Raw genomic sequence first — 14,653 nt, 5'->3', positions numbered from 1 at the left:
TATATTTATATATTTTATATATATTATGATATAATATATATTTTATGTACATGTTTATATATTATATAATAATATATTATATGTATATTTTATATTATATTATATATATTATATTATATCTATTCACTGAATTAGTAATCATTGAATTCCTCTACAGTACAAAACATTTTCCTTAAACTGTGAGCAATAATAGAGAATTCAGTGGAAAATGATCTATGCTGGAGTACATTAGAATGTGACTCCACATCGAAAAGGTCTGCAATGTTGGCATCATTCAGCAGTCCAATTTGCCCAGACATCAAGTATTTATAGAACAGTGGGAGCAGAGGGCAGAGAAGCAGAAAAACAAGCAACGCACATTTGGGTCCTACCTTAAAGTGGGTTTTACCTAGAAGTATGAAGTACATAAAACAGAATATATCTGAATAATTCCAAATGTAAGATTTGGTGTAAGAAACTTGCTTCTATAGACTGACACAGCCACTTAGTCCTTGGTAAATTAATTTCATTTATTTAGCTTCTCTGGGTTTTCTTTGAGTTCCTTACTAATAGATGTGAATATAAATATCATTGTTCTAAGGATATAATGAGTTAATGTAGGCAAAATATTTAGCATGTTCCAGAGTAAAGAAGGTGTTAAACAACTGCTATCATTAAAGATGTTTCTACTTTGTAACTTAACTCAGTTAACTTCCTTATCAAGGTTTAAATAAAAGTCATTTGAATCTTTTCATTCACCATGTTTGGCAGTTTCCTGGGACTTGCATTCTCTTGGTCACCTATGGCCTGAAGGTCTTGGCTCTGCTCATATAGTTAAATTACATATTGTCTATAATGAGATGCCCTGCCTCTGGAGACAGACTGGTTCCACATTGTGCTGACCATATCCTAAGGTAGAATTAACTTTTTCCATGATCAAAAACGATACCACACAAAAGACCCAAACATTTCTAGCTTCAGTGTAATTAGTAGACTTTAATATTAGATGGAATTGTTCTTTAAAATCATTTGATCCCATCCTTCCATATGACATTTGCCTCGTCTTTGTAGCCCTTTGTCAGTCCACTGTTTTCCCAACATCAATCTTGCTGGTTTCTGTCTCTTCTTTTCTTTCACTATTTTTTACTCCTCCTTTCCAGATGACTATCAGAAACTCCAATTTAGTTATCTATAACTCCAATATTACACCTAGCTCCACATTCCACTGTGTAAATTCCAACCACATCATGGTGCTCTCCTGAAGAAAAATAACCACCTACTTCCTTAATTTCACAAAATATTTGCAGAGACACCTTTCTCCAATTTATCTCTTACCTACTTTATTTAACTGGAACAAGACTTAGTTAAAAACCTTCCTTTAATTGTGATAGACATGGTTCTATATAGAATTTTAATTTATTATTCAATATATTATATTATCATTACCATTGACTAAAAGATTGGATTTAAAAAGTGTCCATGGTTATATACAGAGCTATTGCCATTATTTTTCCCTCACACCTTCCTTTGTATAATATTTATATGTCTTCATTACTTCTGTGTCAACTATGTAATAAATTAATTATTCTTCTTCAATATTTCTGTTGTCCATAAGAACTTTTTTCCTCCAATATTACATATTTCTCCCCTAATCAACCCTTTCTAGATTTTCACTTTTGTTCTGTTGTACCATTTTTGTATTTAGTTAAAATTTTGTGTAAATATTTTTGGTGAATATTGTTTAATTCTAATTAAAATTATTTTTGAAGTTGATAAATTGAGAAGCTATTAATAGAATTATACTGTAGAGATCGAGTATTACATATCCTATATTATTCCATACACTTGTGATGCTTCAGACATCTTTTGTGTATGAATTATTATCCTCCCCTTTATAGATGAGGCAATTGCATTTCAGAGCTCATAATTAACTTAAATCACAGTTAGTAAATATCAGTCTTGAAATGCACATTTAGGTATGTCTTTTCCATGGACCAGTCACTTTTCTCTGCCCCATTTTACCTTTCTCTTACTCTCTATTAAATTGATGACTTCCTGAACTCAGGGAATATGCTACTCTAATATCTGCACCACATACAGCACACTTGTCAAATATCAGTAACAATATACTCACTGAATTTTGAATATATTCACTAGAAATATAATCCAGTGTACAGAAAACAAAGTGAATTCCATTGCATGTCTTAGCTGACTTAGAAAAAAAAACAATATTTCTTCTTTTTCTTCAGGCAAGAGCCAGTCTTGGGATTTGTGATGCAGTTTATTCACAGATGTTTCTTGCCAACATTTCACAAGTGGCTTTTTACTCTGACACTTATCAAACATTGGCAAGAATATCCCTTATCCAGTGACAAGGAGGATATTTTCTGAAAGGTGGGCTAAAGATGCTTCTACCACTTGACTACCCTGGATGCTAGACTATTGCAGTTGGAAACATAGAAAGCAGATCTGGCCTGCCCTGAAGAGATGGAATGAATGGACTGTAATTTACCTGTATCCTTCATGGCTATCAGATTCAGAGCAGATTTTAAAAACCCTGGGGATGGTCATTCAATGCATAGATATGCATGTTGCAATACTTGTTGCAGGTGCAAGTACTTTTTTATTTTTGTTTTTCATTTTGCTGTATTTGTTGCAGTTTTTCTGGCTAAAGATTCTACATCAGAGCAAAGGTCTACAGACTTTCTCTTTTTAGGTCTGATTTTCATTTGAGCTTCCAGATTGTAGGGCACAGATGCTCGTCACGGAGTGACATTGCCAAGATATTTCTATCTCTTCCTAGGACATTAAAAGAAGTAGGCTGTATGAATGCCTGTGGGCCGATGTGTATGTGTGTTGCAGGGTTGAAGAGGTTGGAGAGGAGTACTGAAACTCCATTCTGGTCAAGGTGTCTAGCCCTAAATGTGGTTATTCCTCATCCAAAAATTCAAAATCCAAAATTCTCCAAAACCTAAATTTTTTCCCATTACCTCCCACATGTTTTAATTGAAAAGTTACATTAAGAGGTACATGTGCACTTTTGTGACCTGAGAATACTGCATGGTGCTGGGGTTTTGGTGACAATTGGTCCTGTCATCCAAGTCGTGAGCATAGTACCCAATAGGTAGTTTTTCAACCATTGTCTTTCTATCTCCTTCCTTCCTCTAGTAGACCCCAGTGTCCATTGTTTCCCATCTTTCTATCCATGTGTACCCAGCGTTTAGCTCCCACTTATAACTAAGAACACACAGTATTTGGTTTTCTGCTTCTGCGTAAATTTGCTTAGGATAATGTCCTCCAGAAGCATTCATGCCACTCCAAAGGATATGATTTCATTCTTTTTATAACTGTGTAGTATTCCATGTTGTATATGCACCATATTTTCTTGTCCAATCCACCTTTGATGACACCTAGATTGATTCACTGTCTTTGCTATTATGAATAGTGCTGTGATGAATATATGAGTGCATGTGTCTTTTTGAAAGAATGAGTTATTTTCTTTTGGATATATGCTCCATAAGAGGATTCCTAGATTAAATTATAGTCCACGTTGTTTTTTTCTCTCTCTCTTTAATTTTCAATTTTAGGTATATATTTATGTGTATACACATAACATATTTATGGTTTACATGAGATATTTTGATACAGGCATGCAATACATAATAATCACATCATGAAAAGTGAGGCATCCATACCTCAAGTATTTGTCTTTTGTATTACAAATAATTCAGTTATGCTCTTTTAGTTATTTTTAAATGTAGAATTAAATTATTATTGACTTTAGTCACCCTGTTTTGCTAGAAAATACTAGGTCTTAATTCTTCTTTTTAACAGTTTTTGGAGGAATTAACCCTCCCCAATTTCCCTGCACCCCACGCTATGCTTCCTAGCCTCTGGTAACCATTCTTCTTCTCTATATTTCACTGAGTTCAATTATTTTAACTTTTAGTTCCTACAAATAAGTGAGAACATGTGATCTTAGTCCTTTTGTGCCTCACGTACTTTACTTAACCTAATGACTTCCAGTTCTATCCATGTTGTTGCCAATGACTGAATCTCATTCTTTTTTATGGCTGAATAATATTCCACTATGAATAAGTACCATGTTTTCTTTATTCATTTATCTGTTCATGAACACTTAGTTGGCTTCCAAATCTTGGCTATTGTGAATAGTGCTGCAATATTCATAGGAATGCAGATATCTCTTTGATATACTGATTTGATATACTGATATCTCTTTGATATACTGATTTGATATACTGATATCTCTTTGATATACTGATTTGATATACTGATATCTCTTTGATATACTGATTTGATATACTGATATCTCTTTGATATACTGATTTTCTTTCATAGGAATGCAGATATCTCTTTGATATACTGATTTTCTTTCCATACTGAGTGTATGCCCAGCAATGGAATTGCTAGATCATATGGTAGCTTATTTTTAGTTTTCTGAAGAACCTCTAAACTGTTCTTTATAGTGGTTGTACTAACTTACATTATCCCCAACACTGTATGAGGGTTCCCTTTTTCCACATCCTCGCTAGCACTTGTTATTCCCTGACTATTAGATAAAAGCCATTTTAGCGAGCATGAGATAATACCTTATTGTAGTTTTGATTTGCATTTCTCTAATGTTGTGCGCCTTTTCATATACCTGTTTGCCATTTGTATGTCTTCTTTTGAGAAATATCTACTTCTTTTGGCCATTTTTAAATCAGATTATTAAAATATTCTCCTATAGAGTTGTTTTAATTCCTTATATATTCTGGTTTTTAATGCCTTGTCAGATGAATAGTTTGCAAATTTTTTTCCCATTCTGTGGGTTCTGTCTTTACATTGTTGATTGTTTCCTTTGCTGTGCAGAAGGTATTTAACTTGATATAATTCCATTTGTCCATTTTTGCATTGGTTGCCCATGCTTCCGTAGTGTTACTCAAAAAACCTTTGCCCAGTCCAAAGGACTGGAGAGTTTCTCCATTTTTTGTTATAGTTCCATAGTTTGAGGTGTTTGATTTAAGTCTTTGATTCATTTTGATTTTATTTTTGTATATGGCAAGAGTTGGGGGTCTAGGTTCATTCTTTTTCATGTGGATATCTAGTTTCATTTTTCAGCACCATTTATTGAAGAGACTGTCCTCTCACCAACGTATGAATATTCTTGGCACCATTGTCAAAAATGAGTTCACTGTGGACGTATGAATTTATCTCTGCGTTTTGTAATCTGTTCCATTTATTTACGTGTCTGGTTTTCTGCCAGTACTATGTCATTTTGATAACTACAGCTCTGTAGTGTAATTTAAAGTCAAGTATTGTGATTCTTACAGTTTTGTTCTTTTTGCTCAGGATAGCTTTGGCTATTTCAGGTCTTTTGTGGTTTCATATACGTTTTAGAATTTTTTTTTTTTGATTCTGTGAAGAATGTCAATGGTCTCTTGATAAGGACTGCATTGAATCTGGAGATTGCTTTGGGTAGTACGAACATATTAACAATATTGATTCTTCCAACCCACAAACAAGGAATTTTTAAATTTTTTTCACATCTTCTTTAATTTCTTGCATTGATGTTGTATAGTTTTCATTGTGAGGGTCTTCTACTTCTTTGGTTAATGTAATTCCTAGGTATTTAATTTTATTTGTAGCTACTGTAAATGAAATTTTTAAATTTCTTTTTCATATTGTTTACCATTGGCCGATAGAAAAGCTACCAATTTTTGTAGATTGATTTTTGTACCCTGCAATCTTACTGAATTTGTCTATTGGCTATCATAGTTTTTTGGTGGAGTCTTCAGGTTTTTCCAAATATAAGAACACATAATATGCAAACAAGGATAATTTGACTTTTTCCTCTCCCATCTGGATGCCCTTTATTTCTTTAACTTGTCTAATTGCTCTGCCTAGAACTTCCAACGCTATGTTGAATAACAGTGTTGAAAGTGGGCATCCTTGCCATGTTTCTGATCTTCGAGGAGAGGTTTTCAGTTTTTCCCTGCTCAGTATACTACTATGTGTGGGTCTGTTGTATATGGTTTTTATTATGCTGAAGTGTTTCTTCTCTACCTGTTTTTTTTTGAGAATTTTCATGATGATGACATTTTTAATCATGTCAATCGATTTTTCAGAATCAATTGAAATGATTATATGTTTTTTGTTCTTTCTTCTGTTGATACAATGTATTATATTACATTGATTTGCATATGTTGAAGCATTTTTGCATCCCTAGGATAAATCTGACTTGGTCATGAAGAACAATTTTTTAATGTGTTGTTGAATTTTGTTTGCTAGTATTTGCATCAATATTCATCAATCATATTGGCCAATAGTTTTCTTTCTTTTTTTTAATGTATCTCGGTTTGGTTTTTGTATCGGAGTAATACTGTACTTGTAGAGTGAGTTTGGAAGTATTTTTGGCTTCCCTGGCAGTTCTGCTTTAAGTTCTTTTTTTTTTTTTCAAGCTATTTTAAGTTCTGGGGTACATGTGCAGGATGTTCACATTTGTTACAAAGGAAATGGTGGTTTCCTGCTGAGATCAACCCATCACCTAGGTATTAAGCCCAGCATCCACTAGCTCTTCTTCCTGATGCTATTCCTTCCAGTGAGCCCCTCACAAGCCCCAGTGTGTCTTGTTTCCCTCCCTGTTGTACATGTGTTCTTATTGTTCATATCCCACTTATAAGTGAGAACATGCAGTTTTTGGTTGGGTGTTCCTGTGTTAGTTTGCTGAGGATAATGGCTTCCAGCTCCACCCATGTCCATGTCCCTGCAAAGAACATGATCTCATTCCTGTTTAGGGCTGAAAGTATTCCATGGTGTATATGTACCACCTTTTCTTTATCCATTCTATTATTGATGGGCATTTGGGTTGATTCCGTGTCTTTGCTAGTGTGAATAGTGCTGCAATGAACATATGCTTGCATATATCTTTATAATAGAATGATTTATATTTCTTTGGATACAAAAATCTCCAAACTACTTTCCACAGTGGCTGAACTAATTATTCACATTATTTTCAGCACCACAGTGCAATCAAAGTAGATCTTAGGATTAAGAAGTTCACTCAAAACTGCACAACCACATGAAAACTGAAAAACCTGCTCCTGAATGACTACTGGGTAAATAACTAAATGAAGGCAGAAATAAAGATGTTCTTTGAAACCAATGAGAACAAAGACACAAGGTACCAGAATCTCTAGGACACATTTAAAGCAATGTGTAGAGAGAAATTTATAGCATTAAATGCCCACAAGAGAAAACAAGAAAGATCTAAAATCGACACCATAACATCACAATTAAAAGAACTAGAGAAGCAAGAGCAAACAAATTCAAAAGCTAGCAGAAGGCAAGAAATAACTAAGATCAGAGCAGAACTGAAAGAGATAGAGACCGAAAAGAACCCTTCAAAAAATCAATAAATCCAGGAGCTGGTTTTTTGAAAAGATCAACAAAATTGATAGACCACTAGCAGGACTAATAAAGAAAAAAAGAGAGAAGAATCAAATAGATGCAATAAAAAATGATAAAGGGGATATCACCACTGATCCCACAGAAATACAAACTACCATCAGAGAATACTATAAACACCTCTATGCAAATAAACTAGAAAATCTAGAAGAAATGGATAAATTCCACGACACATACACCCTCCCAAGACCAAACCAGGAAGAAGTTGAATCTCTGAATAGACCAATAACAGGCTCTGAAATTGAGGCAATAATTAATAGCCTACCAAAAAAAAGAAGTCCAGGACCAGACAGATTCACAGCTGAATTCTACCAGAGGTACAAAGAGGAGCTGGTACCATTCCTTCTGAAAATTTCCAATCAATAATTCCAATCAACAAGCTGCTTCCCCCTGCCCCCCGCCCCTTTAGACAGTTTTCAACCTCTTAATTCGCAGCTGCAAGAGCAAGATATATGATATTATAGGAATTATATTTTCTCCAGAATAGGATCCCCTGGATTTTAGCCTTCTCTAATGCACAATCTTATAGCATATGAGAATGTGTGTGTGCGTGTGTGTGTATTTAGATAAATTCTACGTAGCAGAGTTTTAGTAAAAACATTGGGTCTTTCTGATGTTCACAATCTGGGAGACAGCTACTACTTGATGGTCTGCGTAAGACAAAGCTCTGCACCCTGAAATGTCTGATACCTACAGAATTATCTTGTGAGATTTTTATAGTGTCAATAGCAAGTGTCTTAATGTAAAGGCAGGTATGGGGGAACAAATCACACACACACAAATATGTAATGAAACAGTAGTGTTTCTAGCTCTATTTTGCAAAACTTTAGAGAGACTATTTTAAACTAACTTTCTGCTGTTCCATAGTGAATGAATTTCATATTTTTATTATTTGTCATTTTTTATCTTTTTAAATAAAAACTTACAGAAACACCATTGTTAAACAGCAAAGTGGCCTTATCAGTGTCTTGTCATCTCACTTGGCCTTCATTTTACTGCATCTCTCAGCATCTTCAGAAACCTAAGGTTTTACAGAAAACCACTGGGCAAGATACTACATAAAAACCCTACTAGCTTTAATATTCTATCCAGCTAAATTTTCTAGTTTTATGTCAGAACACTATTTATCTTACAATCCCATTCAGTCTAAACCATCTGATTCCTTAGTACTGGTTCATTTTTGTGAACTCCACCTATTTGAGTACAAACTCCATACATGTGGAGATTTCCTCGATAGTGACTCAAGGGTCTCTTTCAGGAAATGGAAACAGCACTAAGGCAGTTTGCTGCTTACCCAGAGCACCAGTCCTCAGACAGCACATTCCTGGTGTTTATGTCACATGGCATCCTGAATGGAATCTGTGGGACTAAGCACTGGGATCAAGAGCCAGATGTTCTTCACGATGACACCATCTTTGAAATTTTCAACAACCGTAACTGCCGGAGTCTGAAAGACAAACCCAAGTTCATCATCATGCAAGCCTGCAGAGGCAGTGAGTCTCCAATTAGAAAGCTGTAAATCTTGATTTTGAGACTTCCGGGAGTAGCTGTGCACTTTTAAAAATTAGCTTGGCGTTTATACTTCATTTTCCTAGGGATGGGCAAGAGAAACAACATTTCAGTACTACTCCTAGGTCCAGTGCACTTCGAAATTGTATTAAGTCTGTACCATTTTTTAAAGAAACTGTAAGTAGAATAATTGGAAACATCCCAATCATCTGGGACTATGTTGTCAACATGGTTGTTCTAAACTCAAGTGGGTTCTGTTTTGTTCCCAGTAAGTGAGGCGGTATTTTTAGTAGTAAGGTACTTGCATTTTTAAGTAATGCCATGATAAAAGGTACTTCAGTAAAGATATCATTGTAAAAGAGAGAGTCTGTGTGTATGCATATGCATATGTGTATGTGTGTATATGTGTATGCATATGTGTGTATGTGTGTGCATATGTGTGTGCATTTGTGTGTGTATATGTATGTCTATGCATATGTGTATGTGCGTGTGTATGTGTGTGCATATGTGGATGTGTGTGCACATGAGTATGTGTGTGCATATGTGTGTGTGTGTGTATGTGTATGTGTGTGTATTTATAAATATCTCTTCTTTAATAAGACATAATGTCTCTCCCAGATGGTGCTGGGATTTTTTGGTTCGCCACTGACAGTGGAAAAGCCAGTGCAGATATACGTGGTTGGCTCTTGCAAGGTAACTTCTGTAATGATGCTGTTACAAAGGTTCATGTGGAAAAGGACTTCATTGCTTTCAAATCTTCCACACCACGTAAGTGATTTCAGAGAAAATAATTTCTAAATTTCTTAGTAGGTTTCTAGATAGTAGGCTTGGCTATGATCATGTCTTATCACCGACAAGAGCATTACTTCTCTAATTACTAAGATATTTTAGGTGGAGAAAAGATTTAAAATGCTGAGACTTTCATAATTAGAAAGCTATAATCTTGATTTGGGAAGAAAAGTTCAAAGTTACCAGGACTTTGGAAGGAATTTGGTGAGCATGGAGACTTGGAATAATGTAACTACAAAAAGTGAGGCATTATTTGATTTTGTTTTTAGAATGTAGCAACGGCACAGGAAAGTATCATTTTTTCACAGTGTAGCCCCACAGTCACTTACCAGCAATTAAAGAAGCCAACCACTGAAACCATTATACTTGCTCCACACATCCCAGTAACTCTTGACCTATTATTATTAATCTAGTTTCAGGAAACTAGTTAACATTTAAATGCCTAAATGTTAACTAATTTAGGATAATGACGTCAATGAATAAAAAAATCAGTCCTTTGGCAGGAAAGTCATAATACAATGGAAAAATAGAGAATATTCTTGACTGCTCATGGTCAGCATTGCAGGAAATCTCTTTAACAATCATCCACAATACTATTCTATCAATGATTTGGATAACAGGAGCAATTTTTAAATACCTCCTTTGCACAGTTCACAGTTCTAAATGCTCTAATTTAGGGATTTCAAATTTTAATGAACATAGAAATCACTTGATTTCTTATTCAGTAGTTTGCTTATTCAGTAGATTTCTTATTCAGTAGGTCTGGGGCAGGGCCTGACTTTCTGCCTTTCTTAAAAGCTTTGTTGTGATTAGAGCTGTTGTTTGTGGCTGCATGTGAGCACTGAGGGACTAGAGGACACTCTGAGTCCAGCCTGGGGAATAAACAACTAGATTAGCTTCCCTCCTATTCATGTAATGTATTCGAGTTTTAATAAGATTTTATCTGAAAAATAAGTTCTACACTTACAGCTGTTGAAGGAAGTTAAAGAGATATATAAGGCCTGGTACAAATTTTGAAAGTATACTTAATTTAGTTGGGGAAATACAATATAATATGCAAAATTGTTTCTTTCTCCTTCCTTCCCTCCTTCCTTCCTTCCTCTCTTTCTTTCTTCTCTTTCTCTCTTTCTCTTTCTTTCTCTTTCTCTCTATTTCTCTTTCTCTCTCTTTCCCTCCCTCCCTCCCTTCCTTCCTTCCTTCCTTCCTTCCTTCTTTCCTTCTTTCTTTTACATGTAATTGTGTTCTAGGCCTGGGCTTGGTGCAGCACATACGATGCACAATTAAATCAGATATGGTTACTGAACTTCATGGAGTTTACAGTCAGAAAGGCAGGCACTAACTGCAGGAAAAACACAGTTACAATATAAGAAGAATAAATAATAATTGTCAACTCTGGTAAAAGCCTTAAAAAATATGTGTTCACATTTGAGAAATGAAGGAGTTAACAAATCAAGGGTAAGAGAGGAACTTTTTAGACAGGAAAGCCAGTGCATATGGAGAACTTACAAACAAGGAGCTTAGGAGAGGGGGCTGGGTGGCTGGAACACAGCGTCAGGAGAGATGCTAGTGGAGAGGCTGGAGAGTGAGGCAGGCACTGAAACACTTGAGGCCTTATATGGTCCTTCATACTAATAGTAACAGGAAATTCTAGTAGGCTGTAAGCAATTAAATGATAAGATCTTTGTTTTTGAAGATCATTCTGGAGGTTCAGTGTGGAATAAATTATAGTACAGCAAGAGTCGATACATGAGGACAGGTTAAATGCTAGCACAATACTGCCATCCATAGATGATACTGATAGTCTTAGGATGTAATAAGCTGTTGTATCTAAGAAACAATTAGTATACAAAAATAATATGACTAACCACCCGGTGGTTTGGTGAATATAGGTCAGGTGAACAAGAAGGTGTGATAGAAGTGACTCCAGCATGCAAGTAAATGGTGGGGCATTAATTAAAATGGGAGTTTTGCAGGAGGTTTTGAGGTGCTTTGGCATATTTTAAGACGAAAGGAAGAGTAGAGAGCTGCACAGTTGTATATTTCAGAGGAGAGATTTGCATTTGGGATAAAATTTTGAGAGATGCTGCCCTAAGGATAATATTTAATATCCTAAAAATGGATGAAATCATCTAAGAATTGAGAAACACATGAGAAGAGGCCTTGAAATGGAGGTTAAAATTACACTAGAGTTTAATATTAGAGAAATAGGAACCAGCAAATTTGACTCACAAAGTAGAATCAGAGAATAAGAAGGCACACAAGGAGTATGCATTGTCAGACTTTGATGTGAATGAAAGTTCAGATGAAGTTGAGGCTTGATAAATGACTATTAGATTTAGTAACTTGGAGGTCATGGTGACCTTGGGGAAAGCCAGTTGGCAAAGTTAATGTTAGGTATAGGAAGGAGAAGCCTGATAAGAGTGAGCAGGATAAGGGAAATGGAATGGTGAATATAGACAGAATTGGAATTTTGACTTTAAAAAGTAAGGAGAAATCAGCAGCTGGTGGCAAATAAAGTAGTAGTTAGAGAAGTATTGCCTTTTTTTCTTAATTATAGGAGCAACTTGGTCATATTGAAATGGTAAACAGAAGCAGTCATAGAAAATATTTTTATACAACATAACAAAAAGTGCAAAAATATATGGTATGAAACAAGTCAGGATGACACTCCCAGAATCAAGGAATGTCAAGGCTGTATTATTTTTCTGTTGTGTAGTTAGTGCTGAAAGGACTTACACTCTTTTCCACTACTTGCAAACCCAGAGGATATCACTTCGGTCTAGCCTACTAGAAAATCAAGGGGATTTATGAGTGACTAGGGTCCATGATGGCTGTTTCTGGGACTGCTATGGAAGCTGGAGGTCCATCTTTATTTAGCATTGGCTTCCCTCTCTTCTCCAAGGCAACAAAATCAGATTTTTTTCCCAAAGTTATGGCTCCAGGAGTCTTCAACACGTATAAAAGATCACATCCTCCAATATTTTGATGCCTTTTATTTGCAGATAATGTTTCTTGGAGGCATGAAATAAATGGCTCAGTCTTCATTTCCCACATCATCTACTACTTCAAAGAATATTCTTGGAGTCATTAGCTAGAGGAAATTTTTCGAAAGGTAGGGTCTTCTTTTATTTTCAATGTTATGCCCCAGAAATCTTTGGAGAACCATTTGTGAATTTTTATAGGAAATCCCAAAGCTCTTAATTCATCTTGACAATCCTTCCTGTACTCCAAGTTTATTTAAAGATGGGGTCTTCCAAAATGCTACACAGAACCAGTGTGGGTTTTCCCAATAACCTGACTCTGATAGCTTTGCTCACCCAGGGAATTCTTTTTAGAGTAACAATTCATTTGTGTATGTGCTATATCTAAGGAAAAGCTAAAAATATCTTCTGTTTACATTACCTAGCTACAGCCTTAATACACACCATGAATTTTCTCACTCCTGAAAGGGTCAGGTTTTCCTTTTAGAACATCTCTAAAGGCTTTCTTTACTACTTTAGGTTCAACGTTCGTTTGAGACCCCAAATGTACTGACCAGTTGCCCACCATTGAAAGACTATCCATGACAGGATATTTCTATCTCTTTCCTGGGAATTAAAACTCGTAAGAAGCAACTCAGGTAAGTATATTCTAGAAGTGGATTTGGGTGCTCCCTGCTCAGTCTATTTAGAAAGTCTGGATAGAATGGAGAATAATGATGGCATGTCAGCTGCCCACTAGTTATAGAGGCTCGTGTTATTTGCCTTTTCTTAGTGACCCCCAGTGAAACCCTGGTTTTATATGACATCAGTCATAGTACAATGGTTGTACAAGTAATGGTAGCCCAATAGTGGTCAGCTAGAAAATCCTTTATGTCTAATTTCTCTCAAGGAACTACTCAGCGAGTGGGGAATATTGGATTCTGAGGTATGCAGAAAGTAAAGTCATTGGAAATGTGGTGTGTAGCCAGTGTTTGTCTCTCTTCACCCAACAGTCAGTTTTTCTGAGTCATGTTCTCTCTTTGTGATGAGGCTTTCCTGTACCACATGTCCGACTAGCTGCTAAATCTATGCTGAGGCAATGAGACCCTAGTACAGATCTTCCCATTTCGGGATGACAGGTCCATAGCCCTCTTGTAAAAGTACTTCTCACAGTAGACATTAGTTATATTTACATCTTACTGATAATAGCCAGATTACTCATGTTCTTTTCTTCTACTTTCTCTAGGAAAATGAAAGCATTATGGTGTCTATGAATCTGCTATTAGAAAAGGTCAATTTTTGATTAGGAATATTTTTATACCAAACTGCTCAGCTGTCCACCTTTTGCAAATACCAGGCTAAACTCAATCTCATATTTTTGCTAAATTAATGCTTAATAAATTTTTATTATAAAATTGTGCTTTTCTCATTTTGTCATAAAGTAAGGCATGCTTATAGGAGAAAAAATTAAGTATTAAAAATCATAAAAAAGAAAAAATTAATGAAGAAATAATCATTGTCAGCCTTTTTAAAACTATTCATAAAAATTCAAGTTATTTTATATAGCTTATTTATTTTGTATATCCAATTTTGTGTCCTTTTATTATATTGTTATAACATTACTACTAGTAATAAAACTGTCCTAAATATAACTTTTAAGTTTATAATATTCGTCAGGTATATATAGTACATACTATTTAAGTTTCACCCGGCTTTTAGATGTTGATTTCAATATTCATTTATTTTATTTTATTTTTGTTTATTTCAATAAGTTTTGGGGAATAGATTGTGTTTGGTTACATGAATAAGTTCTTTTGTGGTGATTTATGGTGCACCCACCACCCAAGCAGTGTATGCTGTACCTAATGTGTAGTCTTTTATCCCTCAACCCACTCCCACCCTTTCCCCTAAGTCCCCAAAGACCATTGTATCATTCTTATGGCTTTGTG

The 14,653-nt window shown here is 35.2% G+C and overlaps 1 protein-coding gene across 1 annotated transcript in view; it reads left to right on the top strand.

Moving 5' to 3' along the window:
* The window catches only part of LOC116476195 (inactive caspase-12-like), a 15,725-nt gene extending 2,383 nt beyond the window's left edge, over window positions 1-13,342 (top strand). The window contains 5 exon segments of the mRNA XM_032165892.1: window positions 8,705-8,939; window positions 9,574-9,723; window positions 12,747-12,856; window positions 13,245-13,275; window positions 13,278-13,342. Of these exon segments, the coding sequence (XP_032021783.1) occupies window positions 8,705-8,939; window positions 9,574-9,723; window positions 12,747-12,856; window positions 13,245-13,275; window positions 13,278-13,342 (591 nt within the window).
* Window positions 13,343-14,653: the final 1,311 nt, after the last annotated feature.

The sequence above is a fragment of the Hylobates moloch genome, unplaced genomic scaffold, assembly GCF_009828535.3.
Source record: "Hylobates moloch isolate HMO894 unplaced genomic scaffold, HMol_V3 SCAFFOLD_11, whole genome shotgun sequence".
Taxonomy (NCBI): Eukaryota; Metazoa; Chordata; class Mammalia; order Primates; family Hylobatidae; genus Hylobates; species Hylobates moloch.
The sequence above is the reverse complement of the archived record's forward strand: the minus strand, read 5'-3'. Positions and strand labels throughout refer to the sequence as shown.